The 27849-nt window shown below is 45.2% G+C and overlaps 1 protein-coding gene across 3 annotated transcripts; it reads left to right on the plus strand.

The window, feature by feature from the left end:
* On the plus strand, nt 1-27828 carry clmna (calmin a). 3 transcript variants are annotated; one of them, XR_009525732.1, is made up of 14 exons: nt 3-454; nt 13917-13978; nt 15982-16077; nt 16630-16713; nt 17125-17217; nt 18549-18751; nt 20573-20766; nt 21127-21209; nt 21376-23391; nt 24073-24254; nt 24716-24806; nt 24943-24998; nt 25440-25926; nt 25979-27828. XR_009525732.1 is itself a non-coding variant. In XM_060051847.1 (13 exons), exons 1-13 carry the CDS (start codon nt 370-372, stop codon nt 25567-25569), a joined length of 3372 nt encoding a protein of 1123 aa, XP_059907830.1. In that variant the 5' UTR covers nt 1-369; the 3' UTR covers nt 25570-27828. The 3 variants fall into 3 exon arrangements, 2 of the variants coding, with proteins under 2 accessions (XP_059907830.1, XP_059907829.1); XM_060051847.1 differs by having other exon boundaries at nt 1-454; nt 24719-24806; nt 25440-27828; XM_060051846.1 differs by having other exon boundaries at nt 25440-27828.
* Nucleotides 27829-27849: the final 21 nt, after the last annotated feature.

The following is a 27849-nucleotide window of genomic DNA, read 5'->3' on the forward strand; positions in this document are numbered from 1 at the left end:
GAGCTCTGTCTACGTCACGGGAAGAAACTCAACGATAACAATGCACGGAGCAGAGTCATCCCGGCGGGAGGGTATTCGGCCTGGGTCTTCTTGAACCTCCCCCCTCTACCCCCCAACTCTTTTACCACACACACACACACACACACACACACACACACACACACACACACACACACACACACACACACACACACACACACACACACACACACACACACACACACACATGGCTTCCATTCGGCTCCCCGCACAATAGAGTCGGAGCGGCTCTGGAGTTCACTACTCCACCACCTAGCCTGCTTCCTACCGGGATACTATTTTGCATCGCTTTGGTCTTCTTGCCACTTGCAACTTGTCCCGTGGGAACAGATGGCGGGACACGAGTGGGAAGACTGGTTCGAACGCGAGGAATTCATCGGGCAAATCAGCGACATCCGAGTGCAGAATCTACAAGGTATGGTCCTCCTCAGGGAATCCGATATCCATGCATAACAATGTTCCTGCGGTCTTATAGCCACCGTGTTACACTGCAGTCGCTGAGATGCATGCATCGTTTGCGTTACTATTGTTTTGGTTTGGTATGAAGTACTTTTTTAATGCACAATGATACTATGTATAGTTGCAACTTTTACGGAAGGATGCGTGACAGTCATCGCCTCAATCCGCACTTTCTCTCATCTCATTTATCTTCTTGCCCTTATCGTAAATACCAGGTACCATAAATACCATGAAGAAAAGCGATTGTTCCCTGTGCACTGTTGCTTGTGTTCAACTTCACCTGTGGATTCGCCTGCCTCGCCCTTGGCGACTGTCCCGGTTGACCAAAACTAGGTTACACAGAAGAACAACTCAGACAATCACTTTGACAAGTAATTCTCAACTTGAGAATTGCTTGGGTTTCTCCTCCGTCATAATAAACTAACAGTAACAGTAGTAACAGTAGCAGGGTATAGACAATATCAACAAACAAGGCAACAAGTGTTTGAGCATCAATATATTCCAAACCACTATTCTTTGGGTTGTTCTGCAGGCAAGGTTATGTGTCTGTATTCTCACCACAAGAAATTGTCGTTAAAATACATAATGCATGAGGAGAAGGTTTAGCGTCTGCAGGGGTGGGCGGTTAGATGATTGTTTTATCAATGTTTCATGAAGGTTGCATCCCAAACGGGGCTCCAGATCTAAGCTAACCATGGTCACAGCTATTTTCTTCTGGATAGGTGTGGAGGGGAGAAGCGAGATGAGCAGCGCATTAAACAGTGGCACGAGGAGCTTACATAACACTATGAGAAAGATGGGGAGAAAGCGAGAGAGGGAGCCTCGTTATAGTTTGCAAGTCTCAAAAGAAGTGCATTCCCACATTACATGTTCCACACACTGTGTGCGCACACACACACACACACACACACACACACACACACACACACACACACACACACACACACACACACACACACACACACACACACACACACACACACACACACACACACACACACACACACACACACACACACACACAAATGGACACGCACGTGCACACCATCCAAATCAACCTTATTATTTGAAGTCAATCTCAATGCATTGTAGTCTTCTCCCTCAAAAAGGTGATATTCGTGAAATTATAACTAAGTAGTCCAGAATGGAGCTGTGTAAGTGTAAACATTATTGACGGCATTCGATTAAGTGTGTTTCTATTCAAATGAAACTTATGTGTTATTATTCACTATAGTCAAATCAGAGCGGTTATTGAACTTGGTTTGGTCCCAGAAGACCACCCATCCCAGAGACACTGTTAAGGGGGGATGAGGCCACCACATTCAGTCTTGATGTAAACTAGCCAAAACGGTAGCCCTATATGCTCTATCAGGGATAACACTAGTCCTGTGTTATTGGATAAGGAGAACGATGAGGAGTTAACCATCAAGTCCCCCTAAAGACCACGACATAGACCGACATTTGTCGTCCGTGGAAGTCTTCTCTGAGAAAGGCTGGGTGAGTGGTTTCATACCACGGTTGTCTCCTTCATGCTGATTACATCTGCAGATTTTTCATGCAGTATTCATCTGCCTGGATAGGGCTGTTCTCCCTTCTGCCTCTTCCATAGCTCGTTCTTCACATGAACCGCTCACATTTTTACGTAACATATTTTTTTACAAGTGGCTGCCTTGAAGTTCTGTGATTTAAAATTCAGATTGCTTTCTGAGTCGATCCCTAATTAGAGGGTCCCTCTTGGGCTCTAACTTCCTCTTAATTAGAAGATAGTTAGCCAACCTCTAATGTGTACTCAGCTATCAGAAATAGACCATTCAGTCCGTCGTCAATGCCGTTGGCTTCTCACAAACGACCCAGACACGTTTACGTAGGAGATATTTTCTGTGCAAATATGCAGGTGAGAAGTGGTAAATGTCTTGTACTAATGATTAACTCCTTCATCGCTGTAGCTTTACCTTAGAGATCAGAGGTTTTAAGATACACTTGTCCATTTAGCGATAAAGGGCAGCACTGTAACCTTCATGATGAGACTCTAGAGTCTACTTATGCATTCAAGCAACATTCTACTAAACTGAGTTTAGGCATAGGTAAGTATTAAAAACAAGCTTAATGATTTAGGACATTGCATCATAGCTGAGTCTTGTCGCAGTCTGAACATGGAGGCTTGATCCACAATGTTATTTAAGGGGTACGACCCTGAAGGGACAAAATGAGTTGGACTTGACTATATTTCAATGATAACCTTCCATTAAGTTGACATTTAATGTAGAAGGTTCTTATGAGATCATGTTGGACTTTCACCTCACAACTAATGAAATGACTTCATTGAAACACTTCATGGAAACTTGAATTACAGCAGAATTGGTACGTAACCTTAAAAGGCCTGGACTAGGTAATGCCCGGTTGTCAAGTGGCACAATCCAACTCAGTTCTCCTACAGTAGGTCCATTCTCAAGGTTGATTCCATTGGGGTTTACAGCAGTTTTTCCATCTAGTCATTTCAGCATTTAGGTAAGGAGTAAGGCTTAAACAAATCACTTTTTGGCCCTGTGAAGCCCTTTCGGAACACAACTGATCCGAACGGAGGTAAATTAAACATTGATTTACACAAATAAATGAACTTCAATTATTCGTCACTTACGCTAGTACGCCGTGTTCAGGTGTCTTGCTTCTGCGTAATATAAATTGCCCAAGTAGCCACCCTATGGTTTAACAGTTTGCCATAATTGCTCTGTAAGTGCTTAAAGAGGAACAAAAAAGCTTTTTCTTTAAACAAAACGATGAAACCATTCCCAAGTCCGCCTTCCCTCTAAAAATACCCTGGTGGTGGTTTTAAAAGGTCAGTGGATATATTGTCACGTAAACAGTGCACCTCTGGGTGACGTAAGGCCTGGGTGAGCTGAGTGAGCTCACTCCTCAGAGGTCTGCAACTGGCGGGCAAGGGTCTTGCTCTCTTCCTTTTTTCCTTTGCTTTATTAGATGCAGGTGTGTCTGCAGCTCGGCATATGGAGCGGCGTCGTAAAATCCCTCTATTGAACAGTCGCTTTCCATTACCTTTTGCTGAGCCAGGCTGGTGTTTGGTTGTAAAGTGTACCCTCTAAAGCAGTAAAGAATAAATAAAAGTATTGGTACTGTGAGACGATTTGTTGCATAGGGTATTAAAGGTGCTGCAGTTAAAGTGAAAGGGCTAGCCTATTATTTGAGTTTATTTTGTAAGTAATGCAATAAAGTAATCTGTCTGCCATTAGTGGGTGAAAGGCTCTGTGATAATATCGGTCTCTAGTCGACTGCGTCTCCTCTATTACATTTAGTCTCTAAGACCTCCTTTCTGAATAATCAGGACATCTCTTGATGCCTTGATGCTCTGATCCCCATATCCATCTTGCCTGTCAATCATGTTCCCACACTCACAGCTTTATTATAGCCCAACCACAGGTGCGTGATTGTAGTGTATTTTGTCATAGACCTACACAACACTATGTTAAGTTGCAATTACATAACATCCTTTTGTTACACATGGAAAGCCGACATAAAAAGGGCCCTACAGGTCCGGTCACATCTCTGTCATAATTTGTATTACAAATAGTTGCAATGTGGAACTTTATCTATGATTGAGCAGTCCTACTCCAGGGCGCAGTGGTTTTCAGACCTGTCATCTCATGGATCTCTTGACACTCACACACACACCCACTCACTCTCCCTCCCACACCATTATGAAACACTTCTGCACCCACATAACCCTCTCCGAGGTGGAGTTAATGCAGATGTATTTGCTTGTTATTGCGCCTGATCACTGTGATTGCATACTGAACCATCGTTTTATCTGCTGTTAAGAGTGCATTTAGCTGCGTCAGATATCTTGGCACTTGATACATGATGCCCTCCTTTGCTCAATCGAATCCTCCCTTGCTTGAACAAAAGGCTAGACTCCGGTCCTTTGTGGATATCGTCTTTGAGATGTGAGCGAGGTGCCTTCCTGTCTACTTTCCCAAATTAACTATAGTCTAATGGGGGCTTGATTGCACTTTCTGTTATTTTTGATATCTGCCATAGAGGAAGTGATGCCCCCCCTGGTGCCTTTCCTCCTCTCTTACTTATTTTCAACTTATGATTTGTGGTATTTCTTTTGGTAAGGTTGAAGTTTCCCCAGTCAGAAAGAAAGGGTTTACTGGCAGTCAAAGGAGGCTTTAGTTTGAAACTAGTAGCTTCTCCTAGTCGATGGAAAGGAACGGGTGAGGAGAGGAGAGGGGGGAGGGGGTATTCATTTGGTCGTATTCTGCAACCTCACCGCTCTCTGCAACCCACTGCACCTGAAACATTTAGTCATAGTCATTCTCAGGAGCATTAGGAGGACCTCAAAGAGAAACCATTTAATCTTGGTGTGAAATGACAACGTTGCTCTAAAGACCGTTCAGTTCTACCATGTCTAATCTAAAAGCAGAACCCAACAGTGGCAATACTATTTTGTGGGATGATTAGCCTTCGAGGGGGGTTCATTAAACAAAAATGAGGCTGTTGCTTTCTTGTTAATTGTGAGATGAGGGGACAGGGCTTCCAGAGGCGAGTGAAGCGAGGTGACGTATTGCTAATATAACATGGTCCATAGGTCCTGGAAGGGTCCTACGGGACTGTGATGACCCCTGTTGGAACCCAAACTGGGATAACGCTCCTCCACCCATCTAGTCAGACTAGACCTGGCTGAGGATTGCACCTTAGTTAGTGTAATGGCTGGTTTAGACTGCACAAATTCAGTCTGATATTGCCCAGAGTTGTTTGTCACTGACAAATATGCAGGATCGTACACGATTTTGAAAAGTGGGTGACGAGACTAAGTCTTGTCATGTGACATGCTTGCGATCTACGATTATTTTCATCTGCGACGTTCGAAAAGCCCACGACAAAAAGTTTGGAATGCCAGAATTTATCCAGCGTTGGCATGGAGGGAACTCCGCCACCAGTTGTGCAAGAGAACCCCGCGAACAGCTGGAGCTCACTGGCAGTGTTAACTAACTAGACATCACTGTACTAGACTGAGGAACAGTCAAGCGTTGCGCGTGACGTGAACGATACAAAGTAAAGATTGTAGAGCATCGCACCCTTGAATCTTTGATACAAAGTTTGAAGTGTGTCCAGTCTTCCAAGGATTCAAAGACCGATTTCGTGGTTCTGTGATCTCATGTGAAATGTTAAATCGTGGAGAGATATCTAAGAATCATGTAGCCTGAAGCAGCCATAAGTCGTGCTGAACAAGACAAATTGAGGCTCTTAGGTGCAAAAATAAATAAATAAATATATATAGATATTTTTTATTTCACCAAAACGATAAACCTAAAAAATGTTGTAGAGTATAATGGCATCACCAAGGGGCAGATAAGCCTGCTGAGACCTTGGTTTCAGACAAGTGATGGACCGCATTGCCCCAGCGATGCTCCACACTGTCAATTATTGTCCAAGGTCAGCTCAGGGTCCTGTGTTTTGAGAGCAGCGTTTGACTGAGGTCAACTTGTTTATTGGCAGGAGCCGAGGTTAACACTAAACACTAACTTCCCTGACCACGTTCAGCATGGGGCCGGCCAACATTGTTTTAAGATGGTCTCGTTATGTGAGCAGGCTTCATATATGCTGCACACGCACACATTTACAAAATACACAGTTTCCAGGGAAACTGGTTGCTGTAAATATGAATTTGTATTACACTGTATCCTTATATGGATATCAAGAAAATGGAATGGGCAAGAAGGAGAGGGTGAACTCATTAAAATGCAAAAAGTCACTAGAACAACCAAAGTATTCAGGCCTTTGTAATAGTTATGACCAATGCACCACCCGATGATATTGTAATGTGGGTGATGTTAATATTAATGAATATATCTAAATCCTTATTTTTTAACTAAATCTCTTCTCCTTTGTGATACTCGACAATAAAGAGATCCTTTGATTTCTAAGCCATGGTAACGGGCAAAGAAATTTACATTTATGTGGTGCAAACTTCCAACATGTCGTGCACTTGTATCCTCTTAGGAACCTCTGTCTATGTAGGTGGTGTTTCTTGGATATCTGGAGGTGATCTTAGATGAGCCTGTGAAAGCCAAGGCTTTTATGAGAGCTAGAAATGTGCACCTTTCAAAACGTCCCCTGACAGCCCATGAGTCAGTGGTGAGAGTACCATGGGGTGGGTTTAGAGTGATGGGGGCCTTCCCTCCTCTTGGAAAGTCTTGTGATGAGACATTAAGTCGCTTGACTTTGGGGCTCTTATGGTAAGCCTTTTACCAGACGTGATCTGGAAGCTTCAATGGTTCACCCTGTCAGTCCTAGGACTAAAACTGTTGTGAATAGAATAGGTCTTAGGGATTTCCTCTTTCTACCTTATATTTCATTTAATTAAAAAAATCGAATCCATGTTTTTTAACATAAATCAATTTCACAAAGCTTTGGAATAAAATACCCAATTTTGCTAACATTAGGGTTAGTGGATCTCCAACCAGGTCACATAGTGGATCTCCAACCAGGTCACATAGTGGATCTCCAAACAGGTCACATAGTGGATCTCCAAACAGGTCACATCGTGGATCTCCAACCAGGTCACATAGTGGATCTCCAACCAGGTAACATAGTGGATCTCCAAACAGGTCACATAGTGGATCTCCAAACAGGTCACATAGTGGATCTCCAAACAGGTCACATAGTGGATCTCCAAACAGGTCACATAGTGGATCTCCAAACAGGTCACATAGTGGATCTCCAAACAGGTCACATAGTTGATCTCCAACCAGGTCACATAGTGGATCTCCAAACAGGTAACATAGTGGATCTCCAAACAGGTCACATAGTGGATCTCCAAACAGGTCACATAGTGGATCTCCAAACAGGTCACATAGTGGATCTCCAAACAAGATCACATACCAGAGCTCCAAACATACCACATACACACACCAGACTGGATCTCCAAACAGATCCAATACACACGACAAACTGGAGTTACTGGGAATAGTCTATTAATGGTTATGATATGATATTGTACTAGTGAGTTGCAGTGGGCATTTAGTTGAAACCCCCTATTGACGTCTTACATTCAGTGTTTTAGTATTATGCTGGATAGATATTATTCCAATTGTTTAGGATTTCCTTGTGTAAGGAAGTGACAAACTCTGGTATCGGACTCTTGTTTGGTTTGGAGAAAAAAAATATGAGCTTTGTAATGTGAATAACTGATGTGTATGTATACATTGCTTAAACCTCCCATGGGCCATATCTTATTAATCTAACACAAATAAAGGTGCTCTTATCTGGATGATTCATGCAATGCCATTATAGGAGTATGATGGAGGTAGTTGTTCTTTTATTCTCCACTATCTTATTGCACACAATGAAGGGTAACTAATCACACACTCAAGATGACATGAGTGTGTCAACCTCACCAGCAAATCAGACTGGCGCCATAACTAAATGTTAATAAACACCTATAGCAAAAACATAATGAACTTGTCCTCCTTAACATTCGATGTCCGGTTAACCATTGGCAAAGCTTTAGACAAAATACCTCCTTGCCACTCTGATGTAAGAGGGTCATGTCAAGAGAATCCTCCGTGCTACACTGAGACATGTATGAGTTCGCATTCATCTGTATTATCAGATAGCTGAATAAGACATCTATAACAATTTGATCAAAGTTTGACGTTTGGCTTTTTGGGAGAGCAAAGGAGTGGGGTAATCGGATGATCCCCTCAAAGAGCCATGAGCTCAGTTTGGAGACATTTAGCCAAATCTGATATCATGGTACCATTATGATTTGTGGTGCAGCCCTCTCTGATGCTGACTTGGTCTTGTAGACAAATAAATACCCATTATCATAATCCATAAACATTTCCAAACCCCCTGCACATTTGTCCTTGGACCAAACAGAAGCTTTGTCCAACAGAGCAAAAGCCCCCTTTTTAAAAAAAAAAAAAAAGATTGGGTGATTATTGTTATGTTACCAGGTGGTGGACCTGGGAAATCATCACACACACAGGGACAGATGCCGCCCCCGAACCCGGCCACGAATCATGTTCCAAGCTCAGGTGCATGAGGGGACATTCCAGGTGACGCAGCAGACAGAGAGGTTGCCTCGGGGCCCTTGCAACAGTATATGCTGAGGGGAAGTAAATACAAAAAGCGCGTTCATTGTGCATAAACAAAACCAGAGGTCTGTGGTCTGGGTGCTCATGGAAACAAGCTATTTTGATCGTGACGGTCCTGACGGTCGTTTCAATGCATTAAATGCATTTTATGATCTGCATATGGGATTTTCTCGCATTGAAAGCATGACAGGACACACCCTAATCCCTCTAATCTGACACGTGTCAGGGCACATTCTACGTTTCCGAAAAGGCCTCAGCACAATCACTATGTTCAGTTCAATTGTTGCGGAAATATGCACAACTTAAATCATATTCACAGATATAAGAGGAGAATATTGATGAGGTGCTAGTAGCAGCACCAGAACATGCACGCCTGGGTGGATGTTTGAGATTCCTTTTAAGCTAATTACCGGTAATACATCGTTTTTTACCACTTAGCAAGACATTTAAATGATTAATTAATGAATGAACATACTACATCCCAGCCTGACGTACAAAAATCCTTATGTTCAAAAAAGACACGGTTGAGTTGCACAATGCCATGTCGGGGAAATTACATTTAAACACTGCATGCAAGTTGCCATTGGAAACGGATCACTGAGGTACGATTTTATCTTGCAGACGTCCGTCTGTCTCTCGTTTAATCCCTGCTAATGTTAACTTCTATCCTGCTACTCTTTTCAATTCCTCCCACGTCTGTCTCTCCACATTCCCCACTTCCTCTCCTCCTTTCTCTGCTGTCCCTCTGGTTTCTAAGTGCCTGGAGCAGTGACCCGTCCAGGTCTCTGCCCTCCCCCCCCCACCCTAGGCTCTGTGCCACGGCTGCTCTGAACCATTTGTCATGGGGCAATGACATCCAGGCCAGTGGGGAAATGGGCCCCCCCCTTCAGGATAAAAGATACTTCTTGGCATTTACCGTATTTATGCTAAATATGGAGGAAAAACATGGGTGATGTATTTGTGTTTGTGCTCTGTGTATATTGCCCACTCTGACCGAGACTGTGAATTGTTTCCGGGCACTACAGATGTTGAAGTTTCAGAGGCTGTACTTAAAAAATCTCTCATAAAAATAGATTTTATTACATCATATCTCATAAAAACTAAACTCACACACAAATGAGCAATACCATTGTTAGTCCCCCATCGTTTCATTTGCACCCCATCAGGCAATAAACAATGACCACATATCTCATTAAAAGTAGGGTGTCTCTCTTTGCACCAGTAAGGCCAGAAAACCAGAGTTTGTAGTCATTTCTTCATAAGTCACAGTTTGACAAGTAGTGTCGAGACAGACTTCTCTAGCCGTCTCACCGAATCGCTGTTAAACTCTAACAGGGTTCTTATCTTTGCCTTATTTACACGGGAGGAGCCTAGATGAGATCTACTATAGAATAACACTGTTGACCAGTGCCTTTTGCTAGGGTGACTGAGAGGCCTCAGGTAGCTTTAGTATCTAAAGCTTCCTGAGGTCATAACCTGTTTTATAAAATACATCTCCAATGCACACTCAATAAGTAACAGAGCACACCCAATATAGCGTTATTACTACCCGTAATGATAAGGACCATAGGATTCATATATTTCTTGAAATACATATTTTATTGGCACACTATTGACAGTCTAATGTCCGACAACACACATGTCACATAGACACAATGTTGACTGCACCACATGCACCACTGTTTTGTTAGTAAGCTTGGAGCTTCCTCCAACTTTAAAAACGCAGCCTACACAACCCAAACAAACATCCTCATGCCTTGAATCAGGAAATAAAAATGTACAACATTCCTTTCAAAGTGAAATGAAACTTAGATGAAATCCTTATTATGGCTGTACATATTTTGGCTGTACATATTGTGGCAACCGCGGGCAACGGTCCCGAGTGCCTCAAATCCTGGGAAGGGTCGGACTATTATTAGTCAGACCTTCTAGCGCCCTCCTGGGTCCCCTGTGGCAGTGACATGTTGTGGGGTGAAAGGATTGTTGCATGCCTAGGTTGCGGTGTATGTGTGTAGTTGGCGCTTCCGACACCGCTACCGAGATGTTAAGCTGGTTGGTTAAGTGTGTTTTCATTGTTGAGTGTGCTCTCGTAGCCGAGGGTTGTATGCGGCACGAGAGTTGTATTCTGCCAAACCTGGCCTCCTGTCTTTCCCGTGCTGCTCGCCACAATATGTACCATATTATTATATTAATAATATGAAAAAAAATATATAATAATAATAATTTATCGCAAAGATCGCAAGGGCACCGCACTTGTAGAAGATTAAGAAGGCTTGTCCATCCATTTGGGTTCAGATCCGTTGGCACCTGTTTTTCCAGGTGTGCTGTCCAAGTCAGGGTGTGGTTTGTTTTAAGCGGACCTGGCCCCGGTCTGGCCGAGGTGTTCCACTCCCCTCCTATAGAGAGAGCACAGAGTATGAGACCCTAATGGCGGAATGTTTTGACATATTTATGAGTAATGAGGTCACAGTGTCCGGTCTCGGTGGAACACAGCTCAGCGTGTATCCGTTATGTTCCACTCTGTGAACGGTGGTGATTTATCGAGCTTAAGTGGCCAACAGTCTGGTTATTTCAGTTTATTTCAGGTTGTTTGAATTTGTTTGAATTCAACAAGCATTAACGTGTTGGTGTTTGAACAAATGACCGCGGGAGATTTAGTTTTTCTGGACTTTGTAACGACAGAGTTTGTTATTGATACTTTTAACACCTTAATACATACTTGTACCACCTTAATACAAATAAAATGAGGATGGATGCCAACATTTCCTTCGAAAATGTACCAGATTTGAAAATGTAAAAAACAACTAAACCTTCTCCCCTCCACCACCTCTAGTCCTCTTCCTTCCCCTCTGTCACTCGCTCGTCCCGACCAATCTTCCTCCTCTCACTCCTGTTCCTCTGCTCACCTCTCCTTCTCATCTTCTCCCTCATTCTTCTCCACACGTCTCCTGGCTGAGACTAATGGGCTCCGGCTCTGCAGTCCGCACCGTGTGAATACAGATCAAATGTCGGCTGACTGCTGCGAACACTACGTCGAAAAGGGGGGATGAGGCTCAGAAAACATATAGTCATTATTTGGGTGGACGTGTCAACATTGCCGCAGATATGAATGGTGGAGAGAAGTGGGTTGGAGAAGAGCCTGAATGACATGAAGAATTGGTTTGCAGGCCAGAATACCAACTGGGTCTCTACCGGGCATTTCGCCGACGTCCTTGGTGCATCAGCAGCAGATTTAGGAACACTGAGCTGCCATGAAGTTCCCCTGCTGAAACTCATTATTTATCCATGATATACATTAAAAAATAAAAGCCCTGTTCAATGCAGCAGCAATCTACAAAGTAACAATGCAACAATTTATCAGCTGTACAATAGTATTTACCAATGTGTGCCTTGGTGACTGTCACGCCTCTGGGGGGGTGGTGGGTTGAATAAATGTCGGTTATTTTTCACAAAAATACTTGTTGCCACATGTATACTTTAGATTGGTAATTGGTTTTAGACTACCCCACTAGACAAGTTGCCTTGGTTTTGTCTCCATACCAACACATTGTTGTGCCTTTGTTATTATCTTAGACCTAGCTATATCTGCTATATCTGTTTTTCGGGGAATGGTCTGACCTAAGCGTTTGTTAGTGCTTGAAACTTGTTTCTATGAACTATGATCTATGATCTATTCTATGATCCTTACTGTAGCCTAACCCTAACCCTTACCGACAGTGATATATTGTTTCACCCTCTTCTGACAAATGTACTTATTGTAAATCACTTTGGATTATTATTATTATTATTTATTTATTTGATTAGGACAGTGCACATTAATCAATATGTCAGCCAGAGCATCAATATAAATATGCCGGAGTTAGCTTAATTGCTAATTTTCATCCGTTGTCCTAAGGCAACGGATGATTAGAGAGTCTTCTAAACGCCCTAAATGTTAATGTAAATGTATACATTCACTACAGAGGCATGTGTACCCTCCAGAGTAACCGTCACCACAGCCTACGTGGTTACCAACGTAGGCAGTGGTAGCTCTCACTATCCGCCATGGACCTCCACCAGCTTCGATGGCTCTCCTCTGCCTAACCCTATATATAGATATAGATATATAGATATATAGGTATATATATAGAGGACTATAGATAGATAGCTATAAATATATATCTCTCATGTCCATGAGCTAACCAATGAATTGAATATATTGATAATGAGTGGAAATATATCCATAGTAATACCAATAGATGTATGTTATCACAATATGAGATATTATGAGTTTATGTGATATTACTGTTCTACGTTGGTGGTATAAAGTTATTCTATTATTTGTGTATAGTTCTATGTTGGTACTTGGCAGACATGGTCATTCCGTCTGGTTTGGGTTTGTATTGGTGTTGCTATGGTGACGCAGACGCCTGTTCCAAGTCAACAGAAGGGTTATGGTGGGTGGATCCGTCCATGCTCGGCTGCAAGGTGTCGGGGGTGGATGGACGGAGAGGCTGGGTGGATGGACGGAGAGGCTGGGTGGATGGACGGAGAGGCTGGGTGGATGGACGGAGAGGCTGGGTGGATGGACGGAGAGGCTGGGTGGATGGACGGAGAGGCTGGGTGGATGGACGGAGAGGCTGGGTGGATGGACGGAGAGGCTGGGTGGATGGACGGAGAGGCTGGGTGGATGGACGGAGAGGCTGGGTGGATGGACGGAGAGGCTGGGTGGATGGACGGAGAGGGTGGGTGGATGGACGGAGAGGCTGGGTGGATGGACGGAGAGGGTGGGTGGATGGACGGAGAGGCTGGGTGGATGGACGGAGAGGGTGGGTGGATGGACGGAGAGGGTGGGTGGATGGACGGAGAGGCTGGGTGGATGGACGGAGAGGCTGGGTGGATGGACGGAGAGGCTGGGTGGATGGACGGAGAGGCTGGGTGGATGGACGGAGAGGGTGGGTGGATGGACGGAGAGGCTGGGTGGATGGACGGAGAGGCTGGGTGGATGGACGGAGAGGGGCACGGGGGGGGGGGGGGGGGATAGAAGCTGCAGCTACTCCTGCTGCTCTATTCTCACTGGTGGTGGTGACTCATAAAGTGATCCATCTCCATCTGGACTTCTAACCTGTATTCAGTATAACCCTGTCATTTACATCTCTCTCTCTCTCTCTCTCTCTCTGTCTCTCTGTCTCTCTGTCTCTCTGTCTCTCTCTCTCTCTCTCTCTCTCTCTCTCTCTCTCTCTCTCTCTCGCTCTCTCTCTCTCTCTCTCTCTCTCTCTCTCTCTCTCTCTCTCTCTCTCTCTCTCTCTCTCGCTCTCCCAGTGGAGAGAGAGGTGGTGCAGAAGCGGACCTTCACCCGATGGATGAACCTCCACTTGGAAAAGGTTTGTGGTTCACCGGCCCAGGGGGAAGCCTGTGGCAGAGGCAGCCGCTGCACGCCGGCCTCCACCGCACATAAACACTGACTGTCTGCCGAACACACAACAGAGCCCTGTGCTGACCTCCACGGCCCCGCCCCAGTAATTGTGTGGTCGTGCTGTTACTGTCACTCGGTGTGTGTGTGTGTGTGTGTGTGTGTGTGTCGTCTACTGGGCCGTCGCTGTGTACACTGCACCCCGCTATCCGTTGTTCGACCACGAGCGACGCCGTGAAGCGTTGCGTTAGCCAACCCCGCTCGGGTTTAAGGGGTCCCACCATGTGGGTTTTAAACCAGGGCCCCCCCCGAGGGGCCACATCATCCACACCCCCAGGACCCCGCACAACGACTTGTTCAGCCTACCCCGACTCGAACGCCCTTCAATTATAGATGTGGGGGATGGGGGGGGGGGGGGACTCGCTAGCGTGTGTCATTAAAGTTTTATTACACCATCAAGGGCTAATCTAAGAGAATTCGCGTGGGGATGCTGTCTGCTAGCTAGCATTAGGAACCCTGTGCAGTCAGTTATATCTGTGTGTGTGTATGTGCGCGTGTGTTTGTGAGAGTGAGAGTGTGTGTATGTCTGTGTGTGTGTGTGTGTGTGCGTGTTTGTATGTGTGTGCGTCTGGGTTCAATTTGTAAATCCCTTACCTTTCTATACATTTATTATTAATCCCCAATCACCCTGCCAAATTAAATAAGTATGCTCCTATCAAACACACACACACGCACTTTCGAATTGCTCTGCATTTCATTGTAATCTATGCCTTTTTTGTGAATGTCATCATCATTTAATGGCACCGGGCGTTTGAGTTTAATGTGCACATAAAAAATAAGCCTACACACACAACACACGTGTAACGCAAACGCGCTGACAGTCACATCTACCACCGACGGGGTTGCACTGCGCTCTGTTTGCTGCCCCTACAGCAGTCTGTACGTCGTTGTGTACACTGGACAGCGCTTTTTGTTCGCCCCCTCTTTTCATATCGGCTCTGCAGCTGTCTTATCGTCTGCGAGTCACCGAAACCACGGATGGGAGGAGAGAATGGTGGCCGGGTGTTGACTCTGTGTGGTTAAGCTCCTTTTGTTTTCTCACACGCACAATAAGCCTCTCTCTTCTTCTGTTCCTCTGTTCGCTGTCGGGCATGGCTTCAATTCTCTGTCCCACCAATTGTAGACAATCATACACTTGTCTTCGGCTGTGTTTGGAAAGTTCCAGTCCTTTCTGGCGTCCCCCCCCCCCCCCCTCCCCCGTAGACCAGTTCACTATGTGCAGACAAGCAAATGAATGTGTCAATTCAACTTGATTGCTTAAGAACCTATCGAGCAATGGCTTGTTGTGATAAAGACAGCGTTTCGATTTTGCGAGGGGTGCAGATTTCTTCCCGAGCCCAGTCTTTATTTTTTGTGTCAGCATTTTTTCTTTTCTCTCATGGAGGCGAGTACGCCTCGGGTCCCCTCCTGTGGGTTCTCTGGACGAGATGCTTATGGGGCACCCATTCTCACAGGGGAAATTAGGACATTCGTCACGTTATAACCCAAACAGATTAATTGTTGACTTCAATAATCGGATGACGCTACGGTTTAAACACAATCTATTTGACACCATTCATGACACGTTGGTTAAACAATCAAAAATCCATGAATCAATTAAATGTAAATGGGCATTTTTTGCAGCGTTTTTGTTCTATCAATACAGGGAACCCCTAACTAGGTTCAATAACTTGTAGAATTAAACGTTAATGTAGCATTCAGGACAAGGGAATGAATATATCTTAACATAACAAAAACAAAATCAAGTAAATCTGAAACCACAATCACTATATATGAATTCACAATGATGAATTCATAATGTATTCCTATGTAGCCATGTGCGATGCCACCTCTGATTGTGCAGCAGAAGTTGCCTAGTGCCTACTGGTGGATTCAGTCTGCCTAACTTCCTGTCTCCCCCTCGCCTGTTCTCAGTGTGACCCTCCCACCGAGGTCCAGGACCTGTTCCGGGACATCCAAGATGGCCGTGTTCTCATGGCCCTGCTGGAGGAGCTGTCTGGCTGCCAGTTGGTGAGAGCAGCACAAACACATTACTATTACAATAACTAAGGCCATGTCGTTTATTTATATTGTTTCAGTAGAAGATATTTTGATTGACAAAATTGTTGCTATTAGTAATGTTTTTATCAATACTGTTTAGTAGTAGTAGTAGTAGAAGGTGTAGATGTAGTAGGTGCACTAGTAGTAGTATAGTTGTAGTAGTAGAAGTAGTAGTAGTGGGTGGGTGTGTGGAAGTTTTCTTTGTGAGTGTCCATAGTAAGATTGTTGTAAACAAAGAGAGAGGTACGAGCTGGACAGCATTTCTCATTCATTGAAAATATCCGTCATAGGTTGTGATTTATTGATAACATCATTGAAATCGCTATCAGACAGCATTGACTACTGATATTTAAGCTACGAGCTAGTTCAAATGTGACACATTGCGACTTTAAATCATCCATGAGACATGTTTACTGTATGCATATTCCGCATGATTCATGAGTTCATTCATCATTTATATGAATGTACTACTATTCAGTGGCACCAGCATAATGTATAATTTTCCTACTGAATCCATTCTAGCTTCACGGCTTCAAGAAGTCCTCCCACCGTATTTTCAGACTCAACAACATTGCTAAGGTCCTCACCTTCCTGGAAGAGAGAAACGTAAGTTACGCAACAACATGAAGCAAGATAGCATTTTTGTAATTTCATTTTTAATAGACAATTAAGGGTATTAAAGAAATATTAAATAAGGGTATATTCGTATAAGGGCATTATGGTATATTCTTATACTAGCATCAAAAGTATTTAAAACAGAGTATAATAATACAACTAAAACCCACCTACCATCTTCCAATAGCTTGGTTATTCAAAGTGTTTTGTGTGTGTGTGTGTGTGTGTGTGTGTGTGTGTGTGTGTGTGTGTGTGTGTGTGTGTGTGTGTGTGTGTGTGTGTGTGTGTGTGTGTGTGTGTGTGTGTGTGTGTGTGTGTGTGTGTGTGTGTGTGTGTGTGTGTGTGTGTGTGTGTGTGTCTGCGTCTGTGTCTGTGTCTGTGTCTGTGTGTCTTCACACACAGGTCAAGCTGGTTAGCATTGACGCGTCCGACATCGCTGACGGGAACTCCTCAATCATCCTGGGCCTAATCTGGAACATCATCCTCTTCTTCCAGGTAAAAGCCTGTGTCTGATTGGACGCCCTCCGTCCTCTTGCTTTGCTCTAATCCTTGTTATTGATTGGCTCTGTGACAGAGTCCAACATCCTGCCTACTTTAACAAAGTGAGTGTGCATAGATGTACACAGTTTAAGGCTTTCGTAAGTACACCAGGCCTATTGGCTGTTTGTTTGTTGTCTGCTATTTGTGTTGATGATCCAGTTGTTGATGGCCATTCAAACTCAATCTAGTGTGTACGGCAATACAATGGAACATCAGTTCTCAAACTGTGGTTTCTCACTGGTGGTATGCGATGCACTATTTGGTGGTACACATAGGAATTTACAATATATATATATAGATATATTGTTTACAATATACATTATAATATCGAAACACTATTATGAATGGAAATACATTAACCATGAGATCATAAAAATGGGTTTAAAAATAAGCCTTTTGATTCAATATCAGCTTCTTTCATAGTCGGATGGCTGATTGGTTGGCTTAACCTTAATGGCAATTGAGACAATTCAAACTCCAAATCACATAGTATGGTAATGCAATGCCCATCTCTCTCCTTGAAGTTCTTCAACCTTGTATTCTCTTTGTTATGATCCTTCATTAGTTCCCGAGCACCAATTCTGAATCCCCCCCTATTCAATTTTCAGTCTCATTCGCTCCCCTTGCCTTTGGAAAATGAAATGAAAATCAAATCATTTATTATAGGCATATAATGGAGACGTATGGATGCAGATTTATGTCCAGAGTGCTTTCATTTGCAAAGCTCCGGAGGAGGAGGGGGAAGGGGTGGTGGGGGGGGTGGGGGGAGCCGTTAGCTCAGAGTTGATGTAAGCCCACACTGATGGTCCCAGTGTGTGAGCACGGCGAGTGTGCACGTACGGTTGACACTTCCTCACCCACAGCAGCCCCTGCTCTCTGCACTGCCTCTCATCTGCACCGCACACATTCTGATGTTGTCGTGCTCCTGGTTTGAGGAGTCGTTTGGTTGCTGTTTAATTGCTGTTGAGTGCTGCTCTCTGCTTACGTAAGGCCCATTCTGAAATGAAAAGCCTGCGCTGAATAATCCTGTATTGAGTAATAGGTCATAGCAAATCTGTTTCACCATGGAACGTCCATAGGTTTTTTGCATCCGTACGCAGGCAAAACCCCGTGAATAGGGAAATATGAAAGCCACAGCCCAGTGCCTCGCTGCATTAGAAATGCACCGTACGAAACAGCAAACCGATGTGAGGTTAATCTTCGGCCCTGCTCCCTATCCACCCTCCCACCCTCTCCTGCCTCCCCCCCACTGCTCCCCCCCCCCCCCCCCCCCTACACCCGCCCAGATCAAGGAGCTGACGGGGAACATCCGAAGCCAGTTCCCCTCCACCTCCAGCCTGTCGTCCATCCCCACCAGCTCCGACTCGGACACCTCCCACTGCAGCACCCCCTCCGAGGAGCGCCGGGGGCCCCCCCCCGGCCCCGGGCACGCGGGCCCCGGCCGGGCCATCAAGAAGCTGCTGCAGTGGGTGCAGAAACGCACGCGCAAGTCAGTACTGGTCCGAGGCGGCCGCTTGGTTCTTCAACCTGCGTGTTCTGTTCTCCTTCTGTTCTTCTTCTGTGGTGGGGACCGGGTGTTTGCGTTGGCGTATGCTTACCTAGGGTAGCCTGGTCCGGCTCATCACGTCTGTGTTCCCGCAGTGTCTGTCAGTCCGGCCTTGGCTGGGCAGTAATTGGTTTCCGAATATGGCCGTGGCCTCACGGTGTTTCAGGCATTCAAGCTCTAATTGGCCGCAGCATTTCTTTATATTTGAGGAAAAAGGCTTTCAACTGGATCCAGACCCAACTGAACTGAAGGGAATGTCTCAGACGGATTGTTAGCGGCACCTGCGTCCCGAGACCACTTCGTTAGCGAGATTTTGCTTTCACCCCTCATTATCAAAATAACGGCGTACTACAAATTCTGCAACCATTCTGTTGACTTGGCTAAAAGTTCACACTACCAGGGATGGTGACCTCGAAGTGACTGTCATTTATTCGAGTCGTAGGGATTTTGATCTATTTTAAACTTGGAGGATAACCTGCTTATGCAGCATGCCTGGTTAGCATATTGATCAATTGTGGAATTAGTTCAGTAGCAGGGTAGTAGGATAGTAGGGTTCCTATGACTACCGATATTTGCAAGTGATCACGTGCGTGAAAAACACTTCCTGGAACGTGGTTTCGGTCAGAGAGACATTTGAATTGTAAAGCGTCTGTCTTCTGACTGCTGTTTCAGGGTGCGAGCGGACTTAGCGACTTAAGGTCTACTTTGTTTATTTGGCTATCGACAGGCTCAACAGGAAATAGCCCTTACATTGAGGGTTTTTCTGACATTTATTTTTATTTGTTGACTGCTTTTTGATTCTTTAATTATTTCAATGTGTCTCTACCTCCGACACCAGTTGTTTTTTTATTGTGTTATGTTGTTGTCTGCTGTCGTTGTTACTGTTGGTTGCAGATGTTTGGTTTTTGATGTGGTCATTTAGGTAAAGGTAGTAGCATATTTGCTCTTTGTAAGCTTGACGAATGTGGGTCAGGAGTGCAAATGGTAAAGCGGATAAAGATCATTGAAATTATATGAAGATTTGAGGTGCTTCATTTAAAATAGCATTGCCAATATAAGATCACCCATCAGCACTAGAGTTAGAAGTATTTTACACATGCCAAGGACCATTAATTTCTACTCTAAGAGAAAGGGCTTTGTTGGGTATTGGATGTGCATGAATCAAATCAAATCAGGCCTACACCTTAAAGGGGCCCACCCCACGTGGTCATCTAATATGGGCTCAGAAGCCTATTCAGAGTGATTAAGAGCTGGTGGGCTGTCAGGGGTCATTGTCCTGCTCAAGGATAATTTGACATGAAAACAATTAACAACCGAAAGCCATTTCCCGACACGCTCAGCACTGGTGGCTAAGTGGGCAAATGGTTCTTTGGAGCGAGGGTTTGAATAAAAACAAGACTGAGAACACAACACTAAAATGAGAAGCCACAGGCGGGATCACACACGTGTTATGTTCTGGTGCCAGGGACTGTCTCTGGCCATAGTTTGTGTGACAAAGAAACAAACACTTCTTTCATCAGATGGTGTCTGTGTCACATATTTTTATTTGGCTACTTGTATTGTCGAACTCGCTGTATTCTGAATCATTCTCTCCTAACTGCAGCTCTTCTGCTCTCTAACAACAACATAAATATTCATGTGACGTGTGTGTCAAAAACAACCCGGGCCCAGATTGAATCAAGAATCAAGCCCAGATTGCGGGTGAAACGTTCGACTAAGATTTACCCACGATTTCTTGTTGGGTGTTTCCCCTCCACCCTGTAGGTATGGTGTCGCGGTGCACGACTTTGGGAAGAGCTGGACCAGTGGCCTGGCCTTCCTGGCCGTCATCAAGTCCATCGACCCCAGTCTGGTGGACATGAGGCGGGCCCTGCTGCGGACCCCCCGCGAGAACCTGGAGGAGGCCTTCAGGACGGCCCACTACACCCTGGGCATCCCACGCCTCCTGGAGCCAGAAGGTAGGGCCGCATGCTAGCAGCTTAGCGTGGTAGCTAAGAATTGAAAGGTTTGGAACCATTTGACTATTCTTCATTGAGAATATGTGTCATTTAATGTATAAATATTCATTTATATCTCCATCGACCATTACCCTGATATTTCATATTCTAACTAGCCTCCAAAAGTTGTATTTTGAAAACTCTAGTGATTCTAGAGTCATTATGACGGTGGAAATGTATACGAATTTGAATCATGATTTAGATTAGATTTATATAAAATGAAACGTAAGGACATGCATGTGAGAATCATATTCGTATACAAATCCACAATATAACCAACGACCCACTTGCAATTTATCTAATTTTCTTTTATATCTCCAGATGTCATCATCAGTCGTCCAGAAGAGCAGTGCATCATGACATATGTGTCCCAGTTTCTGGAACACTTTCCCGGCATGGAGGAGGTGAGAAACACAGAATGCATCCCTAGTTCCTCATCTATTTAAAGCGTGCCATTCCTCCACACTGAAATCCTTTGATGCTCTCCTGGATTCGTTTTTCCTCTTCCTATTTTCTCCACTATCCTCTTCTTCACCCACTCTCCTTTCTCCGGTCCTTTTCCACTGGCAGCCGGAGCAGCCCAGCCTGGTGATCGAGCGCAGCGTGTCCATGGGCCGCCTCAACACGCGCGACCTCGACGCCGACCACCAGATAAAGAACAGCCTGGACCGCAGCCGCCTGAAGAGGCGGGCCCACACCGTCGACCAGGACCGCCCGCCGCACCCGGCGCCCCGGATCTTCCTGTCCTCCGTGTCGGAAGACCGGGGCGTGGTGGTGTCGCTCGCCCACACGCCGGCCCGCGCCGGAGCGCGCTCATGGGCCAGCGAGGACTCCCTGCTGGACCCGGGCCCGGCGGCCGGCAGCGCCGCGGACCCCCGGGACCCTCGGGACCCGGAGGTGACGGAGGTGTTCACCGTCTCCACCTCGCGCTCCCCGGCGCCGTCCTACCTCCACTCGCCCGTCGACTCCTCCTCCGCCGTCGGCGACTCCGCCATCGGCTCGCCCAACTCCTGGCATGAGGAGGGCGGCTGGGGGGCCGGGAGCCCGAGCGACGGCTCGCTGTGCGACAGCGGCACCGCCTGGGATGTCGGGGCCACCCCCGACCCAGAGGACCCTCCAGCGGACGAGGGCCCCGTGCCTTTCCCAGCAGACAACACACCGGATGAGGCGATGACCCCCGAGCTGTTTGTGGATGAAGGGGTGGGCTCCTTGTGTTCCATGGAGAGCTCCAAGGAGAGACAAGCACAGCTGGCTGTAGAACACGGGGAGGGGCAGGAGACAGGCCAGGCCGACTTTGACATTAACGAGAGCCATTGGGCGGCCGTGCATGTGCCTGAAGAGAACACGGATGAGTACAAAGCAGTGCGGGAGCATGAAGGAATGAACAGCAGTCCTCTTGGGTTGTGCCCAGGCTTGCTGGAGGAGCCTCCTTCTCTGAAACTCTGCAACGGAACAGAGAAGGTGATCTCAGAGAAAGGTACCTCGTCAGAACCCGTGGGGGCGGACCTGTCACAGCCAGAGCTCAACACAAACTCGTTAACCTCCGACCCTTTCTTAGAAATCAAAGAGCACGACAGTGTTGAGGCAGGTGGTCAGGAAGACGTTGAATGTACAAAGAAAGCTATAGACCTCAGTGGAGAAGCAGGAGTTATTGAAGAACAGAATCCTACTGAGACAGCACATGTAAGCAGAGAAAGCAGCTTGGACGAGCCGGAAACGAAAGGGGCATGTCTGAGTAAATCTTCACCGCTTGAGGACAGACAGAAAATGGAAACAATGGAGGAAACAGACAATGATGAGGTCCAGAATTCACAAACACAAGACGGGTTAAATGAAGGAGGGTTCAATGGCCACGCAACCCTGAAAGAAAACACAGAAGTTCTTGAAACCCATGAATGTTCGCATCCAGAACAAATGGCATGGCTACTGGACGATGTGATCCAACAAAATGTATTGTGCTCATCCGAGTGTGGAATCATAGCGAAGGTAGAACTAGTTGATGTCAAAGAGGAGCCTGTGTCTCCTTGTGACTTGTACTTTGACCTAACCTCGACGGTTAAGGCAGAGATGGGTTTAGCTGCTGAAGCCAGGGAATTGAACCTGTTTCTCAACGGCGGCGATTCAACAGATGCACACCACGGTTGCCAGGAAACCTCGAACCCTGCATCCGTACACTTGGTAGAGACGGCACAAGACGGAGACGGTCAAGACGGGGCCGATTCCAGGGACCCTGGTGCCTCTGCCCAGGGGCCGGCCACGAATGAGCCCTCCGTGAAACACACCAAGGTGGACTCGTTTTACGACAACACGGACAATGGATCCCGTTCAGAAGAGCGGTTTGGGGAGGATCTGGAGCCCATGGATCTGTTCTACCCAGACAAAGAGGACGCCATGTTGGCCGAGCCCGCCGAGAGGGAGACAGAGCTCCTGCCCTCGGTCTTCGGGGTGTTCGCTCTCCAGCCGGCGCCGGTTTCAGACCCTCTGCTGACAGATATCGACCACACATCGGAGGAGAAAGACGAGGCACTCGACGAAGACATCGACGCAGGCAGTGGAGGGAAAATGGCAACAGAAAAGACGGACGAGGTAATATAACACCTAAGGGACACAAGACACTTTTCATTGTAGGTAGACAAGATAATAATGTTTGGTGAACTTTCAGAGGCAAGCAGCAGTAGATGAGAACCAGATAAATCAGGTCAGGTAGCGACAACCTATATGAAATAAATGAAAGGCACTTGGGTGAGGAAGGTAAACATTGATGGCTGGATGGAGGCTACAGCTCTAGGGAAGAAGCTGAACTTCAGTCTGTTAGTTCAGCTTTGATGGCTTTGATGCCTTTGATGGCCTGGGTGGGTTGGGTCCTTACAGATGTTGAGTGTGTGTGCTTTTAATGCCCCCAAGTATATATATATATAATTATTTATTTTTTACCAATATTACTACACACGTTATATGACTTACGAATCTTCATTCCCCTACTTCTCAAGTAAAAATGATCAGATAGGATTCAACTACTGGTGACATACATTTTATATACAAATTGCTGAGGTTAGTGTGTGTGAATATATAGAATTTAATTTCACATGGAAATATATGAATAATTCTACATAGAGTGCTATTTTTTCTAAATCCTCCTCCTCCTTCATTCTCTCTTGTTCCCTCACTCGCTCACTCACTCACTCACTCACTCACTCACTCGCTCGCTCACTCACTCACTCACTCACTCACTCACTCACTCACTCACTCACTCACTCACTCACTCAGGGGGTGGACAAAGACTTGGAATGCAGGCAGCTCCCAGGCTCCGCCTCCAAGTCACCTGCTGTGGTGATTGGAGGAACGGGGCCACGAGGGCAGGTGGGACCAAGGGAGGACAGACTCCTCAGCGGGGACGATGGTGAAGGGAGAGCGCACAGCATCGCCAAGGGAAACACTGAGCCCATGAGGTAGGCCTGCTATTTATAGACCAGGAGAGAAACACAAACAGGGAGCGGGAGGGGAGCGAAATCTCCCCAAAGCGTTCCTCGGAAGTTCCGTGCGAGCATGCATGGACAATGTTTTGACCAAATGTGGCTTTGTGTTCGAGCAGTAGGCTTACATTCACATGTTGTAACTGGCAGACCAAGCGATACGATAAATATAGCAAAATGATTTCACTGGCTATTTTACCCCAGAAAAGTGCGATAATACTTGATAGTTTAGCAATGACACTCAAGTGCTGCTACAGCATCCTTCAACTTCCATAACGGGAACTCTGGTTCACAACATTTGTTCTGAGGAAAAAAACAGCTGCATAGCAGCATGCACAAATCTGAGTTGTTAATAATGTTAAAAGCTGACGGCTCCCGGTGTTACCCACCCGAGACTCATTTGGGGTTCTACTCTGCCCGTTGTTTCTTTCTCACAGCAGTAATGAAGAACATTCTAGACAGCCCGGTGATGACCTCATACCTACCGTTCTCCGCCACCGAAAGGCCACCGGTGTCCTCAACTCCTTGGTGGGTTTCACACAACGTCTGAACCTGCTTTAGATCCATCGGGACGAGGACTTCAGTGCACGGCCGACATTCAGGAGTTAATTGTCAAGTAGCTTTCCTATCTTATAATCGCTTTATGTTATTTCTTCCCTCACAGGACAAGCAGATGATAGTGCCGATCATCAAAATAAATTCCAACAACGCTGACCTTGGGTAAGTGTTTCTTTATGTTTTGACGCGTGAGTGGCCTCACACGTCTGTGTGTGTGTGTGTGTGTGTGTGTGTGTGTGTGTGTGTGTGTGTGTGTGTGTGTGTGTGTGTGTGTGTGTGTGTGTGTGTGTGTGTGTGTGTGTGTGTGTGTGTGTGTGTGTGTGTGTGTGTGTGTGTGTTTTTGTGCGTCTGTGTGTCTGTGTGTGCAAGACAGGCTCCTTTTAACTCTACTTCAGCCTGAGGCCACAGTTTGACGGCTGTATTGATTCAGGTTGGTTCCATTATTAACCTCCTTAGGGGAACAGGTAGCTCTGGGGAAAGAATCAGAAGGGACGTGGAAGTCAGCAATTGTAAATGCATTGCTTGTTTCGGATGAAAGAAAATACTACATAAACATGTATTGCGTGTGTCTTTATTTGTGTTCTTGTGCATATGTATGTGTAGGGAGGGCTCCCTGCCGGACCGAGAGCTGTACCTGCTGCTGCTGCTGTGGTTGCTGCTCTACTGTCTCTGGCTGCTCCCACAGATGGAGCTCCGCGCACTGCCTGGTCTCCTGTTCAACCTGGATCATTAAATACACACACACACACACGCACGCGCACACGCACATGCACACATACACGTACACACACACACACACACACACAGACACACAGACACACACACACACACACACACACACACAGACATACACACACACACACACACACACACACACAGGCCCGTCAATAGAAAGTAGGGATGCACTGATGAGACAGGATCTCTATTGGATTCTGTCATTTGCGGGGGACACAGAAGGTAGAGGGTGTAATTAAGGGTGTTGCATTATGAAATCTAAATTATTGTTATGGACAGTCACCTGGCAGGCTGGTAGAGACATGTCACATACTATTCCCCGGCCAAAGGTACTCCCATGTTAGTACTATGGGATGTATCAGATAGGGGTCAGCTGCAGCGAAGGAGCCAATATGACCATATTTTAGAAAAGTACATTCATTTCCTGTTGGTTTCATTTATCAAAATAGTCATACGGTTCTCTCACACTGGCCCGACAAACACCACCACTCAACTATAGGGTGTCAGTTAAAGATGGTCAATGCTGATTTGACATGTACAGTAAGAGAAATAAAGTAACGCCTCATTGGACTACAATCAGTGGCCCGGTTTGTCTGTTTGCGGACATATGACATTATATGTCTATACATTTATATCAAATCACTAAACTGAAACAACAAAACATATTAACTGTCGTGAGCCTTTTTTGCTCTCAGTGCATCCCTGGTTGTATATTTTGGTCCACAAGAAAAACATTGACACAAACAAATACATTAGCATACATCACACAATATAGTAAGATATTGTACATTAATGAAAACACTGGACGTTACCACCGACCCCATGCACACATAGGAATCAATCTACAGACCTTTATAACCACAGAAGCACATAAAGACACCATGTTAGATCCGGTCCACCAGGTCTTTTACATTCTTGTTTGTCTCGGGGGGGATATTAAGGCATTTAGAAATGTTCAAATTCTAACTATAACTTTGATGTTTTGGTTGTTTTGGCTTTTGGCATTTGATGTGGCTTGATCCTGTTTTAAAGATGCTATTCTATTGTAACTTTATTTACTGAAAACAGGAGAGCTATTTGTTGCTGAGAGAAAGAGACTAGAAGAGATGGATGGATGGATAGAGGGAGAGAGGTAGAGAAGATTGAGGAAATGTACAGCACAAAACTATTTACTAGCATATAAATCCACAAATAATGTTTTATTGAAGCCCATTTTACATTATGTCATGGAAAATGGCATTTGTCAGGAACAACAAAAAAATGACAACGAGCATTACTTAATCAGGAGTATACAAATTTGAATATCGGATTTTGACACTGCCTTAGAGCAACTAACTACTACTACATATACTATTTTTTTTAAGATAACTAAGTGACCTGGATGAGGGGCGAACTATGAAGTCTGTTGCACTTTGAAACACAGTACATTTACTGCCAAAGATCCAGTTTTAGAAAGACTAACCATTAGAATAGAAAACTGGTTATTCTTTTATTTACCTTTTTCTCAACACTTAAACGTACAAATTGTACGCCATCTTGTTATAATACTTGCCGCCAGCTCTCTATTGTATATTAGTTAAATAAGCTAAATAAATATCTGTATTATTGTATGGATTGCTATATGGGTTGCTCCTATATCAAGGGGGGTATTCAAGGATTTAATTACAGAATTACTTTGTCCAAGCTTGCCTATAGTTAGTTAATGCTTAACACATGTTCTTGAGGGACATTCATTTTGACTGAAGCTGTATGAAATGTCATTTTAAAATCCACTTAATTTGGTCATTGCTTGTTTACCGTCCATGTCTATCCAAGCAAAAACAAAAGTGTTCCAACAAATGATACAAGAATGACTTAAATATACTGTTTATTAGGAATGCTAATCATGTCTCCTCGAATGGGGGGGTGCAAAAAAAACCATGCATACAAATTATGTACAAAATAGGTCGCCTTCATTTGTGTGTGTGTGTGTGTGTGTGTGTGTGTGTGTGTGTGTGTGTGTGTGTGTGTGTGTGTGTGTGTGTGTGTGTGTGTGTGTGTGTGTGTGTGTGTGTGTGTGTGTGTGTGTGTGTGTGTGTGTGTGTGTGTGTTGTTTATGCCCGTGGGACACAATCTCCCCTAGCCGACTTTGAAAAGAACTGACCTAGTAATGTGTGCCCTGCAAATGGTCTTCGGTTTTGTATTGGAACCTCATTCTGTTATACTGTAATTGTTCAAAAAGCACCAGTCAAGTGCAATAAATTATGTTTTCACCTTTTGTCTGTGTTTTTTTTGACTC

Source organism: Gadus macrocephalus, chromosome 5, assembly GCF_031168955.1.
Source record: "Gadus macrocephalus chromosome 5, ASM3116895v1".
In the NCBI taxonomy this organism is placed as follows: domain Eukaryota; kingdom Metazoa; phylum Chordata; class Actinopteri; order Gadiformes; family Gadidae; genus Gadus; species Gadus macrocephalus.

Bases quoted from the DNA above. Each gene is read 5' to 3' on its own strand.
- clmna (XM_060051846.1), top strand. From the start codon at position 370: ATGGCGGGACACGAGTGGGAAGACTGGTTCGAACGCGAGGAATTCATC. The intron at 455-13,916 runs GTATGGTCCTCC...TCGCTCTCCCAG, and splicing joins CCGAGTGCAGAATCTACAAG to TGGAGAGAGAGGTGGTGCAG. The intron at 16,714-17,124 runs GTAAGTTACGCA...CTTCACACACAG, and splicing joins CCTTCCTGGAAGAGAGAAAC to GTCAAGCTGGTTAGCATTGA.